Genomic DNA, 20351 nt, shown 5'->3' with positions numbered 1-20351 from the left:
TTTTTGGTGAAAAATGGGATGAGTGGTGTTTACTGTTTTGCTAATTGAAGGATATAGCCTCTACTAAGAGAGGGAGAGTTGAGCCAGCCTCAAGCATACAGCTGAGAAAGTAGGCCGGTGACTTCTCTTTATAATATGTTGTAAATGATATATTCTGGTTTGCCTTTATGGGTTAGAAACAATGCCTTCTATTGCTAGCGAAGAGAGATAAACGATGAAGTATTTTAAATATTTTATTGAACTCAAATGCCACAGGGTGGTGTTCAGAATGTTTGCTACCTTTAATGTGACTCTTTCAACAGTTATCAATGCTTATTCATTATTGTGATTAAAGCATTAGGATAGAGAATTTGATATGGGAAAGGAAGGCAAATGAATCAGAAGGTTCTATTGTAGTTGCCAGAAGAGTTCTTTGTTAGGGGTTTCTTTTCTAGAACTATAAGCCATTTCCATCTGACATTATATTGAACTTTGTTTTGGATGGTTTGGTGTCTTGGGTGCAGGAACTAATAGATGTAGAAGGGGATGGAATGGCTGACATGGTATTTCGCTGCATTCAGGAAATGGATATTGACAACCGTATGATGGTACCGACCTAGATTATTTGTAAAATATAGCCCTTCCTGTGCATGATTATACTATCCTGTTTTTAATTTTTGATTGGTGTACTAGTGAATATACGATTGCACGGATTAGTTAAAATTTTTCTGAGTATCTTAAGAGCATATGCATTTATGAACTGTATCAAGAGTGACTATGGCTGAGTGGTTATATTCTGCAGTTTCTCAATGGAAGTAGCTTCAGAATTTTATTTTAGAAGGCATTTCTTAAAATGGACTTCCGTACCTTTTTCCAACCCTTTTTTCTTCCTTCTCTTGGGGGTGGGTGGGTCGGAGGGGGTGGGGGAGATGAACGAGCTTGAAAGACTCCTATAAAATGGTGTCTACTCATCAATAGGCTGCTAGTTGACGTCTCTTCTAGGTTAACACTGATTTGGCCATCCAACGCATCTGCTAATTGTTCCCTATATCTGTTGAATCAGGGCCCACAAACGACAGGAATATTTCTTGTTCTTTCTTTTGTGCCTTTTTGGATTCCCTGCCTATGTTTTCATGTAACTTGCTGTGTTTTTTGCAGCTTTACCAGCATATAGTTCTAAGTGGAGGCAGTACCATGTACCCTGGACTGCCTAGTCGGTAATGTTCTTTGTTTCCTCTTTGCAAAAAATTAATCTAATGACTCCATTGTCATCCCTGGAGTTATTGGATGCAGTTGCCTTCTTGGTGTTCGTGTTATCTTGCATCGCCATCAGTTTAGATAATAGATTTATAGGTTTATTTTCTCAATTTTTGGGGCTTTAGGAAAAAATAAGCCTCTGATTTTTGTGGTCAATAATTATGTGAATGATATCTATTTGTTTTTGACAGTTTGGAGAAAGAAATTCTAGACCGTTATCTTGAAGTTGTCTTGAAGGGGAATAAAGATGGGTTAAAGGTAAAGCTCTGAATCTTGTTTTAAATTTTTTTTCGGGTCATTTACTAACAAAATTTATTATTTTCCATTATGCTAGTTTATCTCTAGCTAATTTTAGTTGGATGTCTTTCCTTGATTGAAAACTATGCAAAGTAGGCAGCAGCCAACCCTGCGTTGTTAGGATAAGGCATTTCCAAGTTTAGTAACAGTTGCCAGAGTTGACAACCCCTCTGCTTCTACTTTTGTCATGTTGAGCAGCCATGGCAGTTGGATAGGTAAGAGGGATGAAACATTAGGGATATGCAGGCATGAGCTCTTTGAGATTGGCATGGTGAAATTTCCCGAGAAGAATACCATTCGATAAATAGCCTGAGCCACTGAACCATACACTGCTCCTACGGAGTCAAACAACCCAACCGAGAGGTTTTCTCGAAGTGTAGAATTTATAGAGAGCAATCGATTCTATTTCTGGGGAAATAGCCTCAGTATTCACTAAGATTGTTTCAATTATCAATGTGTACACTGTTACACTTTAGACTGAAGTAGCAACCAACGAGAAATTGTGGACGTGCAGTTCGAGGTATATTTATGCATGAAAATGAGCTTCCATATTGCATATTTCTGTCCGTAATTTCCCAGGTTGTGTATACCTCTTTGTATCTAACATTGTGCATCTGTCATGAAACTAAAATATTTTGATGTCATTTCCCCAACTTTTTTTTATAGAAAATTTTCACCTTCTTTTTTTCCCCCTCCCTTAAATAGGGAAAAGTATCCAAATTTATTAATTTAAGGGATATGCTTGATATTATAATACGCCTCATATACGTATGTGCATGTATCTGCATTACTGCATAAAAACAGGTGAATGTTATTGGATTCATCTACAATCTGTGTGATGAAAAGAGTTATTTAGATATTCCTCTTGCTTCCACTGCCGTGTTTTTTTTTTCTCGCTTTCTTAACTTTTGTGAGCACAGAAATTACGGCTACGGATAGAAGATCCACCACGAAGAAAGCATATGGTATACCTTGGAGGAGCAGTCCTAGCAGGAATTATGAAGGCATGCACTCACCTTCCCCTCCCCCCACCACGATTTTTGTATGCTCGAGTCTACGTATAGAACAAGGATGAGTTCTGGTTCTCATTTTGAGTTGATCATTGAACGTCTAACCCTTTCTCTTTATTTTAAGTCTCCTTGCTTATTTTTGTTCGCTTAATTGCTTGCAGGATGCACCAGAATTCTGGATTAGCAGACAAGACTATTTGGAGGAAGGAGTTGCTTGTTTAAGGAAGTGCGGTCAGGCTTGAGAATTGCATCATCTGCTCCTTTTCTGTTCAGTAACCCACAATACATGTTTTAAAGGCAAATTCAAGTGGGTCTCAAAACCTCTACATCAAGGTGCTTGAGTTCATGCAAAGGAATCGAGAATTGACCCATGACCGCGTGAGTGTTCCCTTCTAGATATCATCCATTGTGAAGGGAAGGCCAATTTGAAAGATGACATACCTGTTCAATGTAATTATTAAGTTGCGTAATTGTCTACATCCCCCTTTCTAATGAAGGTATGGACGAATTTTGAACAGAAAAGGGAAATGGGGAAGTGCAGATTACCAAACTCCGGCAATCATCCCCTGGATCATCTATTTTCAGTTTCCATCTCTATTGTTGTTGTCATGATATTATTTTGGGTGCCTCTACCCTTCAAATGTACCTGTATGATAATACAATTCGCAATATTTAGTGTTATGCACCAACCCCCCCAAAAAAAACCCAAAAAAAAAAAGACCTTGTATTTGAAAAAAGAGAAGGAAAGACCCTTTCCAGTCAAGTCATCAAGGATTTTCTTCTCTCTTTTCGACAAGTAGGCAAGTATTAGAATGTGAGCTCAAGTACAAGGCTTGCAAAGTTGACTATAGTTGACTACTATATGGATCCACACTTGGGGCAAGAACTTGTCTTCCTACTGTCCTATGCTTTTTGAGTTGTGGCTGATGAAACGGTCCCCCACCTATCCAACAATATGGGATGAGAGAGACAAGTTACTGGTTGTGTTTGGTATACATTATCGGAATTGATTTTGGGTCTATGATCCATTATGTAGTGAGAAAAATAGATAAAAGTTGGATTTTAGAATGTGTTTTAGACTCATAATCTATTTTAAGAATTACTAAATACAACAATACACGGACACAAAAAGAGTGAAGAGAATTAACATAATTACGTAACAAACTCTAAAAAGTATTTGAAATGTGGTTATTATATCTTATTTTACTTTGCAGTCAATTCCCTATGACCTGTAACGAAAGCAATTATATTTGAAACATATAACTGTCAAATAATGTAAGATTTTTTAATTTTGGTAAAGAATGTAAGAGTTTTTAAGATATGTTATAAAATCATGAAAATGATGTACACACTATCATGATGTGAGGGATAATTATATTACGAGCAAAAGGGTTCCTTCATGGCCATGTAGTGAGAGCACTTTCTTCATAGTCACTTCTTTAGCCACATAGGCTCTAGCATGGTCAATGGGATATGAATTCCGTGGATTCACATATTTAAAAGGTAGGTCTCATACTCATATGTCAAGTTCCAATTTAGATGGAATTTCTCAAGTGACAATATAAGATTTTGAAAGATTCAAGAAACTGAAAAATGGAACGTGCTCATTAACATATATAGGATGCATGCCAATAGGACATAAATTTAAGAATGAAATTTAACATGTGACGCCAAGTTTTAAAGTACTGGTATTGGAAAGGGTGATTTAAAGAGATTTATCATATGAGTTTTGCTAATTATATGAAAATGCTTAACATCAAATTATACAAATAAGTAATATATAGAATATATCATGTATAATAAGGAGAGCACAATACGATGAGATAAGTGTATTCAATTTATTACATATAAAAGGGGAGAGAGAATGCTACCTAATTGTATGGCCCTTGTGCCAACATTGGGTGGTCAGTTCATGATCCCTCTATGTTGGGCATAGAGTGCATGATGACTTGGCAATGTTATTTTCTTCATATAAATGATGAAGTCTCTACTTTCTACATGTACAATACCCCCCCCCCCCAAAATAGGTATCATACCGGTATATTTTTTTATATAGTAGAATCATATCGATATCTTAAAGGTACATATGTATCAATTAGTATTGAGAAATATGATAAAAATCTTGTCTTTTCCACGAGAAGGATATTTAGTAAGTTCTTTTGTCGATGGATCATTAAACTTGTAAACCATCAATAAAAGAAATTACCATATATTTTTATTGTAGGAAAGGAAAAAAAAATCACCACTGATTATCTTTTTTTCTACCCTACTTTGACCATCCGGACTACATATGATTGATACCATTCTCAGTATCACCATTAGTGTACATGCAGATTCCCACTCAATTGCATTGTGAGGAACCTTTTTCCACAAAACAATTATAATTTAAAATAACCATTTAATTGAGCTCCTAGAGGCCGGAGGGAAAAAAAGAGTTTGATACTATATAGTTCAACATATTGGCACCGATATCAGTCGTATTGAACCGAAGTTGGTATCAAATCTTTGCCAGAAGAAAAGATGTCTGCACCATACCGGGCGATCTATATCAATCAGGCATCAGTATCGGCCATAGTTGATACAATGTGAAAAACTTGGATCGGATAAGTCAGAATCAGCCGGAATGAAATTATATTGGCCTTAACTGTTCTCCAATATTGATACACATGTTCCAAGGATAAAATCTTTTGTCAAAATGGTATCTCCTTCGACCGATCCCATGACCTTTCTATAGTTTAACCTTGTCCCGATACCTGAAACAGTGTACTTTTTCTATATAACCGTGAACTTTTCTTATATAACCATGGAGCCGGTGTGTGGTGTTGCGCCGATGAGATACCCTCCTGTGCTAGTCATCCTCAAAGCACGAGGGAGGTGATGCTGGTTGAGTTCGATGAGCGAACAACCCGCGTGTACGACACCTCCACCATTGTCTACAATCTCCTCTCCGGCATGGTGCGATTCTTTACGGCCTTTGCGTTAGAAGATGGCCGACAGTTGAGTGTTTCTCATACTTTGCATGGCTGATAGTTGAGTGTTCCTCATACTGTGTGTGCCTTTGCACCAGATCTTTCGTTGACGTGTAATTTGGCATGGAACGAGGACCATCCTCTTGTTGCTTTGTCTATTCTCAATGATTTTCTTGTTAGCTGTGTTGACTGTGTTTACAACATTTTTTTCTAAGGTAACTATTGGCTTTGTCTATCCCTTAAGTTGGAAGACCTTGTCAATGGCACATACGACAGATTGGTCATATTCTATTCCTTAGTTTTGGATATTTTATATCAAAACCTTGTGTGTTATGTGCCTTTTATCTTTTAAATGAATTTCAATTTACCCAAAAAAAAAATTTTTTTTTTGATACCCTAAAACCGTGCACTTCATTACTCCTCTTCCTCATTTTTCTGGTTTCAAAGCGGGAAAAATCACACGTGCCAAATCCATCCCAAGTGTGTCAAAAAAGAGAGCGCGCTTAAGCAGTCCAGGCCGTTACGGGAAGAAGTGAAGGACTGGGCAGTGGGTGCTGGACGCTGGGCACGGGGGCTGAGCCGCGGAGAGCTGAGAAGAGGACCAGAGTCCAGAGCCCGCTATGAATTTTTCGTCAAATTTCAAACAGACATTTTCAGTTTCATCGCGCCCTTTCCTTATTCCTTATTATAAATGCCTTCTATTTCTGGATTATCGAATCCGATCTCTCTCTCTCTCTCTCTCCCTCTCTCTCACTCATACACTTCAGACAATTCCATCAGCCCACCTTTTACGCTCAGACACTCCGTTCGGAACGCTCACTCAACCCCTGCGTCAGTCTTCAGTTTTACACTCTTAAACCTTAGTGGTGAAGGGGTGCGCACTTTTTTCCAGAACGAGATTTTATGTGAAAGCACTCAGATCAGTTGCAGATATCGCCAGTGGTTCTACTAGGGTTCTTGAGTTTCCGAACTTAGGGTTTCGCTCCTCTCTTATTTGGTAAACTGTTTGTTCGCTTCAATGGCTTCTGAAACCCTAGAAGATGAAAAACCCCAAGAAGTGCCCACCGAAGAGAAAGCAGCTGCTGCGGAAGCAGACGAAGAGAAAGAAGATGCTGAAGAAGCAGGCGAAGAGAAAGAAACTTCCGACACAGTGGAGAAGGATTTGAATGAAGAAGAGGTTGCGGAAGAAGGGAAGCAGGGTGAGGAGAAAGAAGTACCAAGCGAGAAAGCCAAAGGAACTCGAAAGCGCAGCTCCAAGAAAGGTGGTCGTGGTGGTGGTGGTGCTGCTGCTGGGGAGTCGAAGAAATCTGGGGAAGAATCAATTCCGAAGCAGCCAAGAAAGAGGAGCACGAGCTTTAAAGAACCGGTCACTCCAGTAGACAGACCTACGCGAGAGAGGAAATCGGTTGAACGATACTCGGCATTGTCGACTGAAAAGTCTCCTACGACCAAAGTCTTGTCAATTGAGAAGGTACGGTGGTGACTCTCATACTGTTTCATTGAATTCCTTTCAATCCGCTTTGCGTTTGGTTCATGCTGAGTTTTCTGCTCTGACGGTATCATATGCGGTTTCAGGGTCGTGGTACTCAGCTTAAAGATATTCCGAACGGTACATCTCTTTTAGATTTTAATTTCATTTTCCCTTGTTCGACTCATAATTCTTTCGTCAACCTATATGGTACTTCTTAATTGTGTGGAAACAAGGAAACTCTCATTCCTTGACTATAAAAGTTAATGGTGACCCAGATGCAGAATGCTGCTATTAGGTGCGACCAGCACTTGAATGCTTGGTAGAAGAATTTTCTCTAATGTTTAGTGTCATTGCCCCTTCTTTTTACAATCTATTGTACCTGTAGGTTTTCTTTATAGGTAAAATGCGATGATCCTAAAAAAAATAAAAAAAAAAAAATCTTCACATTGGCACATAGTAAATTAACATTCTTGATGGTGAAATTTAAATTGTATTGCTTGCGTGACATTTTGTCAAGTGGAATTATCTGTCATTTTCTCAGGTGAACTGTGAAGTTAGTTATACATCTATCAATGTTTTATTTTTGTTTTCCCTCATGAATATATAACTATTTGTTCTCTTTATTTTCTTTATTTTTTTTTGGTGGGGATGAGTACTCATTAAAATTTTTTTCTTTGATTCTGATTGTTTTGTTGTATTGTATATAATCAGTCACTATTTTAACCCATTATATTTATTGCTCTTTTTAGTTGTTGGAATTTAAATCTTTTCCTTGGTTTATATAAGATACTTTTTGGAAACCATTCTTACGAAATTGCTTGGCCTTGCTCAAATTCCACCTAAATCAACTATTCTTGTGATTTAACGGAATCCTACTTTATGGATAAAATGGTAAAAGAATTATGGACAATACTTTTAATGATGTAATGCCACTGGTTTTCCAAAAGGGTCACAAAGTTTTGAACAAGGGGCCAGTTTAGTGGGGATTTGTGGCTAATGAATGGTGCAATATTTGTTTGCGAACCTCTTTCAGGAAAACCAGCGAATAAAACAAAAGATTAATATAGGAGAGAAGATGAGGGGGCATGCGCTAGTGCCACACCAGTAGATTTTCTGGGAATCACACCAAGGCATAGTTGTCATGGTCACTAGGCAATCTAAGGGGTTGGAGGGGTGCCTAGGTGACAAGGTGCATGCCTACGCTTGTTTAGACACCCTAGGCATGCAGTATATGTAATATAGCGATGATAATTTTTGTATAATTATGCTTATATGCGACATATTGTCTGTATTTTGACCATAATTTCCCCCCTATAAGCTGGGATTCCAAATATTTGGTTTCGTTGGATAGGTAATGGACCCTTCGAATGTGACTGTAGTCATGCAAAATGATCAGTTTTGGTCAATTATAAATTAATCTAATGCTCTATCAGATTCCCAAAGATTTAGGCTTAGGAAAATGCGGGTCTCACATAGTGGGGGAAGCAGGGTAAAGCATATGAATGTAAATTTTGTTTTTTGTTTTTGTTTTTCTGATTGCTATTTGTTAGGCAATGGAAAGTTGTGAAGGTAACAGTCGTGATTAATCCATCCAATCTTAAAATTCACTTTAGTTGTTTTAAGCATTTTTCTACTGCTCTTCAGTTAGAGGCCAGAAATTCTTATTTTGATGGTATTCACTTTGAGACCAGGGACAGCTATCTCCTTAAAAGTATAGGCAGTATAGGCTAGCCTTATTGGATACCATCTCATCTTTCTTGTTACAGAAAAGTGACCTGTTTGTGAGTCTCTCTGATATTCTATACTATTACAGTGGCTTTCAAGTTGTCGAAGAGAAAACCTGATGAAAACTTGCAGATGCTTCACACTATCCTTTTTGGAAAGAAAGCCAAGGTGAAAACTTTCCTGGTTCCTATTCCAATTGACAAAATCCATTTTCAAATTTAGTTTGTTCTACCTTGGGGTTTTCTTTATGGTACACGTTTAGTTTATTTTCTTGTTCATATTCAATGGATTGTTCGTTTTTCAGTGCCCCTATAATATCAAAAAGTCGTGAAAAATATATGGTTTGCAGGTACACATCTTGAAGAGAAATATAAGCCAATTTTCTGGCTATGTGTGGCTTCAGAATGAGGTATTTTATTTTTGAGGTGTTTATTTTATTCTAGTTTGTCAAAATATTTTGCAATCACATAAATACTCATTAATAGACCTTGGTTGAGTAAGAATCAAGAAAATTCTATGTAATTCAAATTTTAATATATTTTTATGTTGAAACTCTTGATGTGACTCATTATTTTTTTTCTGCTTTAGTAATTGACCATTATCTTCTCTACAGGAAAAACAGCGGACAAAATTAAAGGAAAAACTTGACAAATTTGTCAAAGAAAAGTTGTTGGATTTCTGTGATGTGCTTGACATTCCAGTTTCCAAGGCTACTACGAAAAAGGTTGGTTATCAATTGCTGATATTCTCCATGGCCTTTGTCGTATGTTATTGCAAAATCTGGTTGACCTGTACTTTCAGGAAGAGCTGTCAGCAAAGTTATTGGAATTTTTGGAATCTCCTCATACTACTACAGAAGTCTTACTTGCAGACAAGGAACAGGTTATTACATTTTTCCTTAGTTTTATGGTTTATATATGATAAATCTTCTGATTTTTTTTTGCTTTCTTACCATTGCAGTCACAGAAAGGTAAAAAACGAAAGAGGAAGGCCAGTGTTGGTACAAAAGTAACATCTGGAAGTGGATCAAACAAGGTTTTCCTCTCTTCCTCCCCCCCCCCCCCCTTTAAAAACCATGTCTTGAGTCTTGACGTGGCTTTTGCACTTAACCTCTTCTCTATGATGTCTCAATGCAAATCGTTATACTTAAAACCCTAATTAGGATTAGGATCTCAAAAGGGAATTGGGTCTGCAAGTGGTGGGATTCCAATTACAACGATACAGATATAGGACATATAAAATATAAGGAATTATGCAGGAAATAAGGATAAAAACTGCAATAAAATCTGGAATCAAATAAATAAAATTTTAGGGCAACATAAGAGATTTTGTAATTTCCCAATTAGCATAGTTGTCATGGTGCCTGGGCGAACCAAGGCAATCGAGGGGGTAAAAGATAAGTCAACACCAACAAGGCGCCTAGGGGCTTAAAAAAAAAAGGCTAGTATGCCTAGGTGATACCTTGACAATTATGCCAAAGAGTGATCTGGATTGGCTTCAAGTGCTGCTCGAATCCTGCTTGGGCTAACAGGTGTGTAAAGTATCTCAGAAATCTCTTAAGAATTGAAGGGTGCAATAGTCTGCTATGAGGAATTTGGAAAACGGGGCAGGTTTTGAAGATTATCAATATATATGAAAATATAAATTGAATATTGAGAACAAAATTCATGAGAGAAGGATATTAGGAACCCAATCACTTAGTTGAAGGCAAACTAACTACTAATAAGAGAGTTATGCTGAGTTTAAGCTAACTGAAATATAAGAGCAAATATGGGGTGAAAGAAAAATAAATCTGGAATACTTTGTTGCTGAAATCGTCGAGAGGGCCCTGTGGCTTGCACATGCTTATAGTCTACTGAACTGACTTATTTCCTCTCTGATCTAACCAGGAACTCAAAATAGTTGGACCATATGTGTGGCCTTACAAGTATTCCTACCAACACTAGGACTTGAACTTAAGGCAAAAACTCCAGATAAATTAATTTGCTAACTTCCTATTGCTGTTAGTATTAAGATTTTTGTCTCGAATCATAAGTAGAACTAACAACAGAATGCACGAAATTGATGAGAACAGTCTGGACAGAAAAACTAGAAAGCCCATGACTAGGCTTCCTCTTCTTGCTTCTGGTCACATGGCATCATGTGTTTATGCATCAACATTCCAACACACCTTAGTGACTTGACCCTAACGCTGATGTTGGGGAATGAGAATACTGTATGGATTGATTCATAATGCACTTTCCTCTTTCATATTGTATTGATTATAGTTGTTTACTCCTAATGGTTTGTTTATTTCATTTTTTTTAACAAGAAAATATGTAATTGGTACTTTGCATAGTTGTCAAGGCGTGGCATGGTGTGGCTTAGGCATCGCCTTGGCGTCTGAGCCCTATATTTGGGTCCAGTTGAGCTGTCGCCTTAGTGTCAAGGTGTTGTCGTTGTTTTATTTATTTTATTCTTTTTGTATGCTTTATTCCATTTCTTATATTGAAACAGATAGTGATAGAACTTTTCCTTTTATCAGGCACGTCTTGAGTGTCTAAAAATAAGCTTAAAAAATCATTTAAGAAACTGGATGTTGGAGAATGTCATTTATATTCATTGGTTTCAGTATCGATGTACATATCATTATTTGTAATGGGTGTCTTAGCCTCTTGATGCAGATTAATTACCAAAATATGTTTGTTTTATTATGAATAAGCCTAGGGTTGGGTTCCATACATGTTGGGCCTTTGATCCCATGTATTTTGAGTGTAATAGACCACTTTTATAGGTCTAAAGGGGGGCTCTAAGATTGAGTACAGGATTACTAATTAACTTCCTTTTTAGTTGGGTTTGATTTTCTGTTATATTGTTGGGTTGGTTATAGTTGTTCTTAGATTAAAAGATTCTGAAGCTGAGACTTGGTTAGACCCCTACCCTAGTCTACATTAAGTGGTATCAGAGCATAGTTGAGAACAACACCCCCACCCTAGTTTCTATTATGGAGTTTCTACAAAAAAAAGGAAACCAAATATTCTCTTAATACAATATTTACTAAAAACTGAAATTAGAAACTAATTGAAATTAGAAACTAGTTGAAAAAGGAAACTAACTACTAATGACTTGACTCAATTAACAACTTGACTCCTAAGGAAACAAATATAATCCAAATCAAACCCAACTAAAAGGAAACTAATGGAAAAAGGAAACTAACTATTAATCCCATACTCAATCTTAGAGTCCCTCTTTTAGACCCATAAAAGTGGTCTATTACACTCAAAATACATGGGATCAAAGGCCCAACATGTATGGAACCCAACCCTAGGCTTATTCCTAATAAAACAAGCCTATTTTGATAATTAATTTGCATCACCTCTCGTTAGCATGCAAGTCATTGCCTATAAAAACAGTAGGGCTCCAGAAAATTCTAACAATTTCAGAAATCCTAAAAAGTAGAAAAGAAGAACACTTAAAACTAGGTGATGTAGATCAATTAAATGGATATGCAGAAGGTGGACTATTTAACACTGAGAGGAAGAAGATTCTGCTCTAACGGTTGACATGGCCAGATCTGAATCTAGATCTAATAGTTCAGACTTTAAAGCATTACTTATCATATCTAAATAAATAATTTCTAGAACAAGAAAACAGAAATTTAAAATGTTAAATATTTGAAATTAAAGGGGGAAGTTGGTAGGAGAGAAAAATAGCTGAAGGTAGATGAAGAGAGAAAATAGGAGTAGATATGAGGGTCCATGGTTATAGGAGAGAGAATAAATGAAAGAAAAAAATAGACGCCATCTTTGGTATCATTTATGTTTTTGTTTATGATCTATTTATAAAAAACCATTAATGAAAATTATTTTCAATCTAAACATAAAAATCGTTTGGTTAGATTAATAGGTTTGGTATATGCCTATATGTATAATAGTTTTTTAAAGAAATGGTCGCAAATCATCAAACCCCACCCATTGTTTAAGTGGTGGTCAAAGAGATTCCCTCTTCACCTAGTTTCCTTCCCCAATTATAAGTTCTCAAAACCATAACTTCATAACAGAGTTTCTGCCCCCCCCCCTCTCTCTCTCTCTTTCTCTCTCTCTTAGAAAGGCATTATATGTAGCAGTATTATGTTTTGCTGTAAAAATTTGTTTTTGATAGTTAGGCCTTAAAGAGAGTTGAACTTGGATGATCTTAGCTCCATCTCTCTGCCATCATCAACAAAATCAATTGCAAACGGCAGCCTTACCTTCCACGCTTAACTTCCTTAGAAAAAAGAAAGTTTAGTTTAGAAAGAGATCCCACTCCCCTAAAATGGGAAAGCACAAGAGTGGATAGAACTTTAAAATTAGGAACTCTTAGAGGAGAAAAAACCCTCTATGTTGTCAAGCATGTATATATATACAATTTTTTGTAGAAAATAACTCCAAAATCTTAGAGGAGAAAACACCCTCCTCTAAGATTTACTAGTTTTAATCTTTTAAAGTTGGTGACGTTGCCAATTACCTTCTCTACTTTTTTTCTCCTTTAACTTAAGTTTTCTGCATTTACGTGGAGGGTGTTTTCTCCTCTAGGAGTTCATAGTTTGAAGGTGGGGAATTTCTAGTTTTGGGGAGTGGAATTGCATTCCCATCTTCCTTAAAATAAGTCAAGTATGGAAGGCAAGTTAGCAACCATTGTGTAATTGATTTTTTTTGATGATGTGGCCACATAAACAGTAGATGGCTGGAGCTAAGATCATCCAATGTTTTTTTTTTTGGGTGAATAATTATCTAACATTAGCTTGTGCTCTCTCCAAAATTTCTTGTTTCCTAGTAGCAAGTTACTAAACTTCTAATAAAAATATAGTATAATAAATCACAGTCGATAGCTAAACATGAACCTCCCATAACTAATTTAAAAAAGAAGAGAAATTTATACTCCCCAACTTTAATTAGAAGAACACTATACTGCCTTGACATACAAGATCTGAACCAATATTAATCAAAATTAAAGCTAGTCGCATGGTCTGAATTGTGGATTGCTTCTGCATTCCTAGGATGAAGAGAAGTAAAACTAAGAGAAAGGAGCAGGTTTTCTGGCACTGATGGTGAGAAAGGACCAATTGATTTGCCTTTAGATGATCAGGAACCTCTCACCATTTTGGGGGGTGGGGGTTAGCTGCTCCAGCAAAGGGATGGTCTGATTTCTAGGTATTAAAGAATCCTAGTTGAACAACAGATGTTACAACTTGGCAGAATCTGGCACCAGTACTATACTGATCATAGAACTGATTTCAGAAGATGAACTATTAATGATACTAATCAGTAAACACCCAGCAAGAACTGCATAGTATATCTGTGAAACCAGATTTGAATTGAAACAAACTGATATGAATAACTGACATACGAACTGAAGAAGAAGATGGAATAAGAAAGGATATGAACTATGGAATCAACACCATAAAACTAGGTTTACCAGTTGTTGAATCACCACAGCAGAGTAACCTGCATCATCACAGAAAACCATGCAGAAAAAGCTCATAACATGAAGGTAAAAAACGTGGCTATGCCCTGCTGCTGCCTTTATTTATTAAAAGTAAAGCAATGTGTAAGGGTATCAACCGGTGTGGTATTTGGTATGGTACAGCAGGCCAATGTGAATACTCTAGTAAAACAGTACCATACTGAAAAAAATACCTGCATTTCAATACTGATATGGATATGATTTCGGTACAATAGTTTTGCCATTTTTGTCTTTTATGTATATACAGTTGGTAGTGCAGTATGGTTCGGTACATACCGAGCAGTTTTGTCTTAAATACCGATACCGTACCAGGCTGAGAAAAAAAAAACAATTTTGTCATATCGAAACCATACAATATCTCCTTTGATATGGTAATTCGGTATCGGTACCAAATTGACTCCCTTGGTAATGTGAATCAAAATAGGACTTTACACCAATAAAATAATCAAAACAAACTAACGATAGGACCCTAGGTTGGTATACCTAATGAAGTTTCTTAAACTACTTAAAACTCTTTAAGAGGTAGAGTTCCAACTAATGAAAACAAGGGCATCTCAACCAATTAAAGCACTGAAGTAGAAAGGATAGTGTTCTAATGAAGTGGGACTCTTGTTTGTCTAGGAATAAGGAATTAGCTGAATAAAAACAAACAAATAAGACCCAAAAGAAATATCCACGATGGAAGACAAAGCCAGTCCAAAGCTGCTCCAACTTAGTTGCACCAAGTTCAGAAATTTTGACTTAATATAAATTAAAAAACTTTAGTTTATATAAATAGTATTATTAAGAACAATTAGAAGGATTTATTATATGGTGGGGAAAAGATTCCCACAATGCCAGTATGTGGATCACTTTTGCACACCCGTATGAACAGTGAAATGTTTAACATAGCCTACTAAATGTGATATATGAGAAAGCTACTCGTGCATCATTTCGTCTCTCTAAAGTCTAACAGCTGATTGGTGTTTATTGTAATTTTATTTTTCACATACAATGAAAATTACTTCTTTCTTCACATTTATATTGTAGTTTTTTAGGTGGTGCTCTCTCTCTCTATCTCTCTCTCTCTCGCTGCATTTCCCTCTGATGAGATATTTATATGTATGTATTTTGCATGCTTTTGTACATGTAGAAAAGGAAACAAAGCCCTGAAGCTACGAAGAAGCAGAAGCATAATTCTAAAGTCAATGAAAAAGTTGAAAGTGAAGATGAACCTGGTTCTGCTGGCACTAAAGGTGATTCTGATGGAGGTGATGACAGTGATAGAGTCCAGAAAGAAGAGAGTGATGAGGGTGCAAGTGAATCAGAGAAAGAGGAAGACGAAACAAATGAACAGATGGAAAGTGCAAAAGGCTCTACTAAGAACATGAAGGGTTCTGAAGCCAAGACCAAGGCCAAAGCTACACCTGTCAAAAAGAGAACGCCAACAAAATTTGTAAAAACCCCTGCAAAAGCTACAAAAGGCTCTTCAGCATCTGCTCTAAAAAAGGGCGATGCTGCTGATGATAGTGTGTCTGCTTCACCTACCAAGTCCAAGGCATCTGTAACAACAAAACAGAAAGAGGATAACAAAAGAAAAGCAAAGCATTCGAGTATATCTGTGAAAGGAAAATCACCAAGCAAAAAACAGCCAAGCAAATCTGGTGCAAAGGTTTCTACGGAAAAAGGTCTTCTATTACTCTCTCTCTCCCCCCAGCCCCCACTCCAACCACTTGATTATATAATACATATTACATGAATAAGATTTTCTTGGAAAGGAAAATCTAGTCAAGAACTTCTCTGTATGTATTGTTGATTATAAAACTGGACACTGCTCTTTCCTTGATGATTATCTGGGCTGTGCACATTTCAGCCTGGATGATGCAAGCAACTGGCTGGTTGTGCCTAAACTCATGAATTTGCTCGTTTGAATAAACTCGCTTCACCTACTCCAACAGGATTTGATAAACTGAGTACTTCAACAGAAATGTCTTTAGTTCATGAACCCACTCATGAAAGACTGACTTAATTTTGCTCTTCATCTGATCTTGAGGCTCATGCTAAGCTTAGTCAAATCCCTAAGATGCATGTACTAAGCAACAACTGAGTTAGCTGCTCGTAGACCACTCTCTCATGATGTTCAAGCTGATCTGATCTACGACCACCTTCCGCTCTTCCCTAGGGGATTTTAGTATCATTGAATGTCAACCATCCATTTCTCTTATGGTGTTGAGAATCATGCTTTTTACAATTTTTCTTGATTCAACCAACCTTAGCTGGGAAATGGCATTCAACCAAACTAGTTAGAATTTCTCAATTCCATTTCTGTTACAGATCCTATATTTAATTTAAGTTGTATAAAAAAAATTTGGTTGCTACCTGTTCTGTACCTGTTCTTGGTAATTATTTGTTTTGGGTAGGTGAAGGCAAGGCTAGCAAGAAGGCTAAGGCTGAACCGAGCAGAGAAGAAATGCATGTTGTAGTGGCTGATATTATGAAAGAAGTGGACTTCAATACAGTGAGTAATGCCTGATTTAGTATTATGTATTCTGCTATTAAATGGTTATATTCACAAAATCCCTGTAACTCTTTGTTGTGCAGGCAACCCTGTCAGATATTATCAGGCAATTGGGTATGATTTTCTTATTTTGCACATAATATACTGATTTTCTTATTTTACACATGTTTTTTGATGAAATCAGTGCGACTTAATAAGGTCTGAATTGGACCGGTTGCACCTCCTAAAAACATGTAATTTTGTGGTTGCAATTTTTCTCCTATTTTGTTTTTGCACGGATCCATGTAGCCGAGTGTTTCTGTTGTATATGACTAACTCATTGGCCTGGCCCATTTTAGTGTGTACTTTTGAGTGGTATAATGTTGGTCTAATTGTAATTTGTGCATGATTATCCACTTGTTTGTTTAGGAACCCACTTTGGTATCAATCTAATGCATAGAAAGGCAGAAGTGAAGGGTATAATTGAAGAAGTTATAAACAACATGACCGATGAGGAAGACGAGGGGGCAGATGGTGAGGATGATGATAATACTGAACAGGCTGAGGGCGAAGCTGGTGACAAGACAGGTGAAGATGATGATGACTAGCTCAATCAACTGGGTTAAAAAATCTCAGTGGACCTTTGTAGCACAATTTGAGGTACTTTGGTCTGTCCTAGCATCTCTTTGTACCAGCCAGGGTTGTTTTTTCTTCTTTTACTTTCTTTTCTTTTCTTTTTTTTTTGGAGGGGGAGGGGGTTAGAGGTGGTGTTCGTTATTTAACATTAGTTTTTCGTAGATCATAATTTGTTAGATGTGCATCTTTAGGCATTTCATCTGGATGCTGCTTCGGCTTGTGTGTACAATAGACATGTATTTATATTTTTCTTCCAATACTTAATCTTGAACTTGTCCTGTAAAATTGTTACTTGTAAGTTACCTTACTTAATCTGGTTCAAGCTGAGACGTATGGAATGGTGGCCCAGTTATCCAATACAGCTTCCATTAGTGTCTTAAGCACTTTGTATCTTATGGTGAAGGGATATTCTCATTGACATCATCCCTTAAGTCAGTCAAATAATTTGTAGTTTTTTTTTTGGTCTCAACAATGAGGGCAAATATTGTCATTACATACAAAAAATGTAATTTTTTGAAAACCTTTGACCCGCCGATCTAAATTTTGTTTCACTGTTCTGCATTCATCCAAAGCCAACGATGACTAATCCATGGTTGAAGGAAAAAACATTTTTATTTCGTTCCGGAGGCTTGTCTTGTTGTCTTTCTTTTGGGTTTTTTTGGAAGGTTTGCAATCGATGTCGGAAAATTTATTCAAAGATTAGGATTTCTTGTTGACCTAATAGTTGCAAACTTGCAATGGAACTTTCTTAAATTTTTACCTTTTACGTCTTATACTTCAAGTCGACAGCAACGTCTCATCAATTCGATAATGGGGATATTCCTTTGGATCAAAATCCTCTGTTTTTCCCCATCCATGTTTTTCCTTGTTTTGCTTCCTGTAGAACGCGACATGTGGACAATAAGGAGACCAACAGTCAAGATTGGGTGAGGATTATTACATCCGGTGCGTTGGTCTTAAAGTTGTCCACGTGTCGCGTTCTGCAGGTAGCAAAACAAGGAAAAATAGGAATGAGAAAAATAGAGGATTATTATTCTATTCCTTCCAGAGTTGATGAGAGAAAAGGGAAGAAAATTTTCCTTGGCATTCAAATTATGATTTCTTATGAAACTTATATTTAGGTAATTCAACTAACTTACTAACCCAGACCACACTGCGGACCAATATCCAGTGGCCGATGTTTGGGTTGTTGAGAATGAGATGTCCTTCAACATGGAGCTTTGTGAGGAGTTATAGCCCCATGCTATTCCAGGTAAACTGAATTGAACAAAAGGAAAAAGGGTTTTCTTTTTTACTTGGAACCCCATGGGTTAAGAGTGTCAAATAGATTACACCATATTTTACTATCAAATCTAAGTTTAGATGAATAATGAAGTAAAATTTAGTGTATTTTTTTGAAGTTTTAAAGTAGTTACGTAATCAAAGGGCACTTAACTGAAAGAAAAAAAAATAGTAAAAGATGTACCCAGTATATGAGGTTCTTACCACTTGTAGGGTCTGGGGCAAGGTTTTAATATTTGGGATAGATCTCAATTATTATCGATATGGATTGAATTGGTATCGGTTGTAATCAGACAAATTTACCTTAATTTTTTAAATTAAAAAGAAAATGATATTGTGGACCATTTTGTGATCGAAAATACTCTTATTTTTTTGAGAAAAAAAAGTTGATATTTTGTACCATTTTATCTTTATACCGTACCATTAGTATGGATTGGATTGGTCTCAGCCATTTTTGATTCAATCTGATCGATCCGAGCTGATTTATAAAACTATGGTCTGGAGAGGATCAAAATCATTCTTGAGATTTTAAAAAATTACTATTTATTTCTGTTTGATATCAATTTATTTGCAACCACACAAAGCTTGTACAGTACGTCTGTTGGGGCAAGTTAAGTATGGATATCCAATATTCTAAAAAAACTGTGTTTAGTATGATATCAATTCTCATGCTTGCCTTATTGTAAAGAATTTGACTTGATTCAGCTCTCCATGTGGCTCAAATGGTGGACAATGGAGACTTAGTAAGTAATATTTTACCCAATACTAATATCTAAGATGCATCGACAAGGAAAAATGAGGTATCACTCACTAAAGAAATTAAAGGCAATAAATAAATAAGCTGTTAAAAGACAACAGCTAGCTAGCTCGGTTGGTTGGAGCCCCACCGTCCCCCCAAAAGTTATTGTGGGTAACGAAAGAAAAAAAGACTCACATTGTTAGCGAGCTGGCTCATGGCTAAATTTCAATTCCAACAATATAGAAAGTAGCTCAAAGGCAACAAAATGAGAAAGCACCACTAGATCTCATTTTTATATAATTTTACAAAACCTAGAACTCTCTTAGAAATTTATTGTGCTTGTTTCAAGCTGAAATCGAACAACTGGGATATGAAGTCCTCTTTTTACATACATATGTGTAAAGCACCGTAGCATTACCATTGCCAAATAAAGCAAACTTTTTCTACTGCAACTAGCCAGGTGGTGTCCAGATTTTATTGACCAACATGCCATGGGGTGTCGATCAAGTCCTCGTACAAGAATTAATCGTACGGTGTTTGATCCATACTTGAACTTCTTAAAAATAAAAATTAATTAAAAGACGAAAGAGATTAAGTGGAGTCCAAGTGTAGATCAAATACCGTACGAGAATCATTTTCATAAAAGTACCTGATCCAAACTCCATGCCATGTCTCTTGATTTGTATGCCAAGTTTAAATTCAATCCGACATTTTCACTTGTTCACGATAAAAATAAAAGTGACGAAAAAACGTAAGTTCGAATAATTTCAAACCATTGAAATAAAAAGGAAAAAAATATGCAATGGTGAACCATACGATCAAATCACTACATTGTTCTATTGGAGCCTTGATTGGGGTGATGACCCACCCAGTGACCCGAGACCTCCAAATACATCTGCCTAGGGCCATAGGCCCACGGGCTAGGGGTGTTCAACTTCCATAACCATAACCATACCCATACTTATCAAATAAACAGACGCAACAACACCCCTCAACCAAAACAAATTATTTATTGACCCAAAAAAAA

The 20351-nt window shown here is 36.6% G+C and overlaps 2 protein-coding genes across 3 annotated transcripts in view; both read left to right on the top strand.

The window, feature by feature from the left end:
* The window catches only part of LOC122083980 (actin-related protein 2), a 56006-nt gene extending 52782 nt beyond the window's left edge, over window positions 1-3224 (top strand). For both annotated transcript variants that reach the window (XM_042651943.1, XM_042651942.1), the window contains 5 exons: window positions 504-587; window positions 1138-1196; window positions 1428-1494; window positions 2454-2537; window positions 2705-3224. In XM_042651943.1, the coding sequence (XP_042507877.1) occupies window positions 504-587; window positions 1138-1196; window positions 1428-1494; window positions 2454-2537; window positions 2705-2785 (375 nt within the window). In that variant the 3' untranslated portion in view covers window positions 2786-3224. The remainder of the gene's footprint in view (window positions 1-503; window positions 588-1137; window positions 1197-1427; window positions 1495-2453; window positions 2538-2704) is intronic.
* Window positions 3225-6053: 2829 nt separating this feature from the next.
* LOC122084232 (ABC transporter F family member 4-like) lies at window positions 6054-17589 on the top strand. Its single transcript, XM_042652318.1, has 11 exons — window positions 6054-6983; window positions 7088-7121; window positions 8797-8876; window positions 9058-9117; window positions 9322-9432; window positions 9510-9590; window positions 9669-9743; window positions 15325-15859; window positions 16592-16689; window positions 16773-16803; window positions 17098-17589. The coding sequence occupies exons 1-11, from the start codon at window positions 6531-6533 to the stop codon at window positions 17274-17276; spliced, it is 1737 nt and encodes a 578-aa protein (XP_042508252.1). The 5' UTR covers window positions 6054-6530; the 3' UTR covers window positions 17277-17589.
* The last annotated feature ends 2762 nt before the right edge of the window (window positions 17590-20351 follow it).

The sequence above is a fragment of the Macadamia integrifolia genome, chromosome 7 (genome assembly GCF_013358625.1).
Source record: "Macadamia integrifolia cultivar HAES 741 chromosome 7, SCU_Mint_v3, whole genome shotgun sequence".
In the NCBI taxonomy this organism is placed as follows: Eukaryota; Viridiplantae; Streptophyta; class Magnoliopsida; order Proteales; family Proteaceae; genus Macadamia; species Macadamia integrifolia.
Note: the sequence above shows the minus strand (reverse complement) of the source record. Positions and strands in the feature narration are given on the sequence as shown.

Coding starts and splice junctions, on each gene's coding strand:
- LOC122084232 (XM_042652318.1), top strand. CDS start 6,531: ATGGCTTCTGAAACCCTAGAAGATGAAAAACCCCAAGAAGTGCCCACC. Junction 9,118..9,321: donor ATGTGTGGCTTCAGAATGAG/GTATTTTATTTT, acceptor TCTTCTCTACAG/GAAAAACAGCGGACAAAATT. Junction 16,690..16,772: donor AAGAAGTGGACTTCAATACA/GTGAGTAATGCC, acceptor TTTGTTGTGCAG/GCAACCCTGTCAGATATTAT.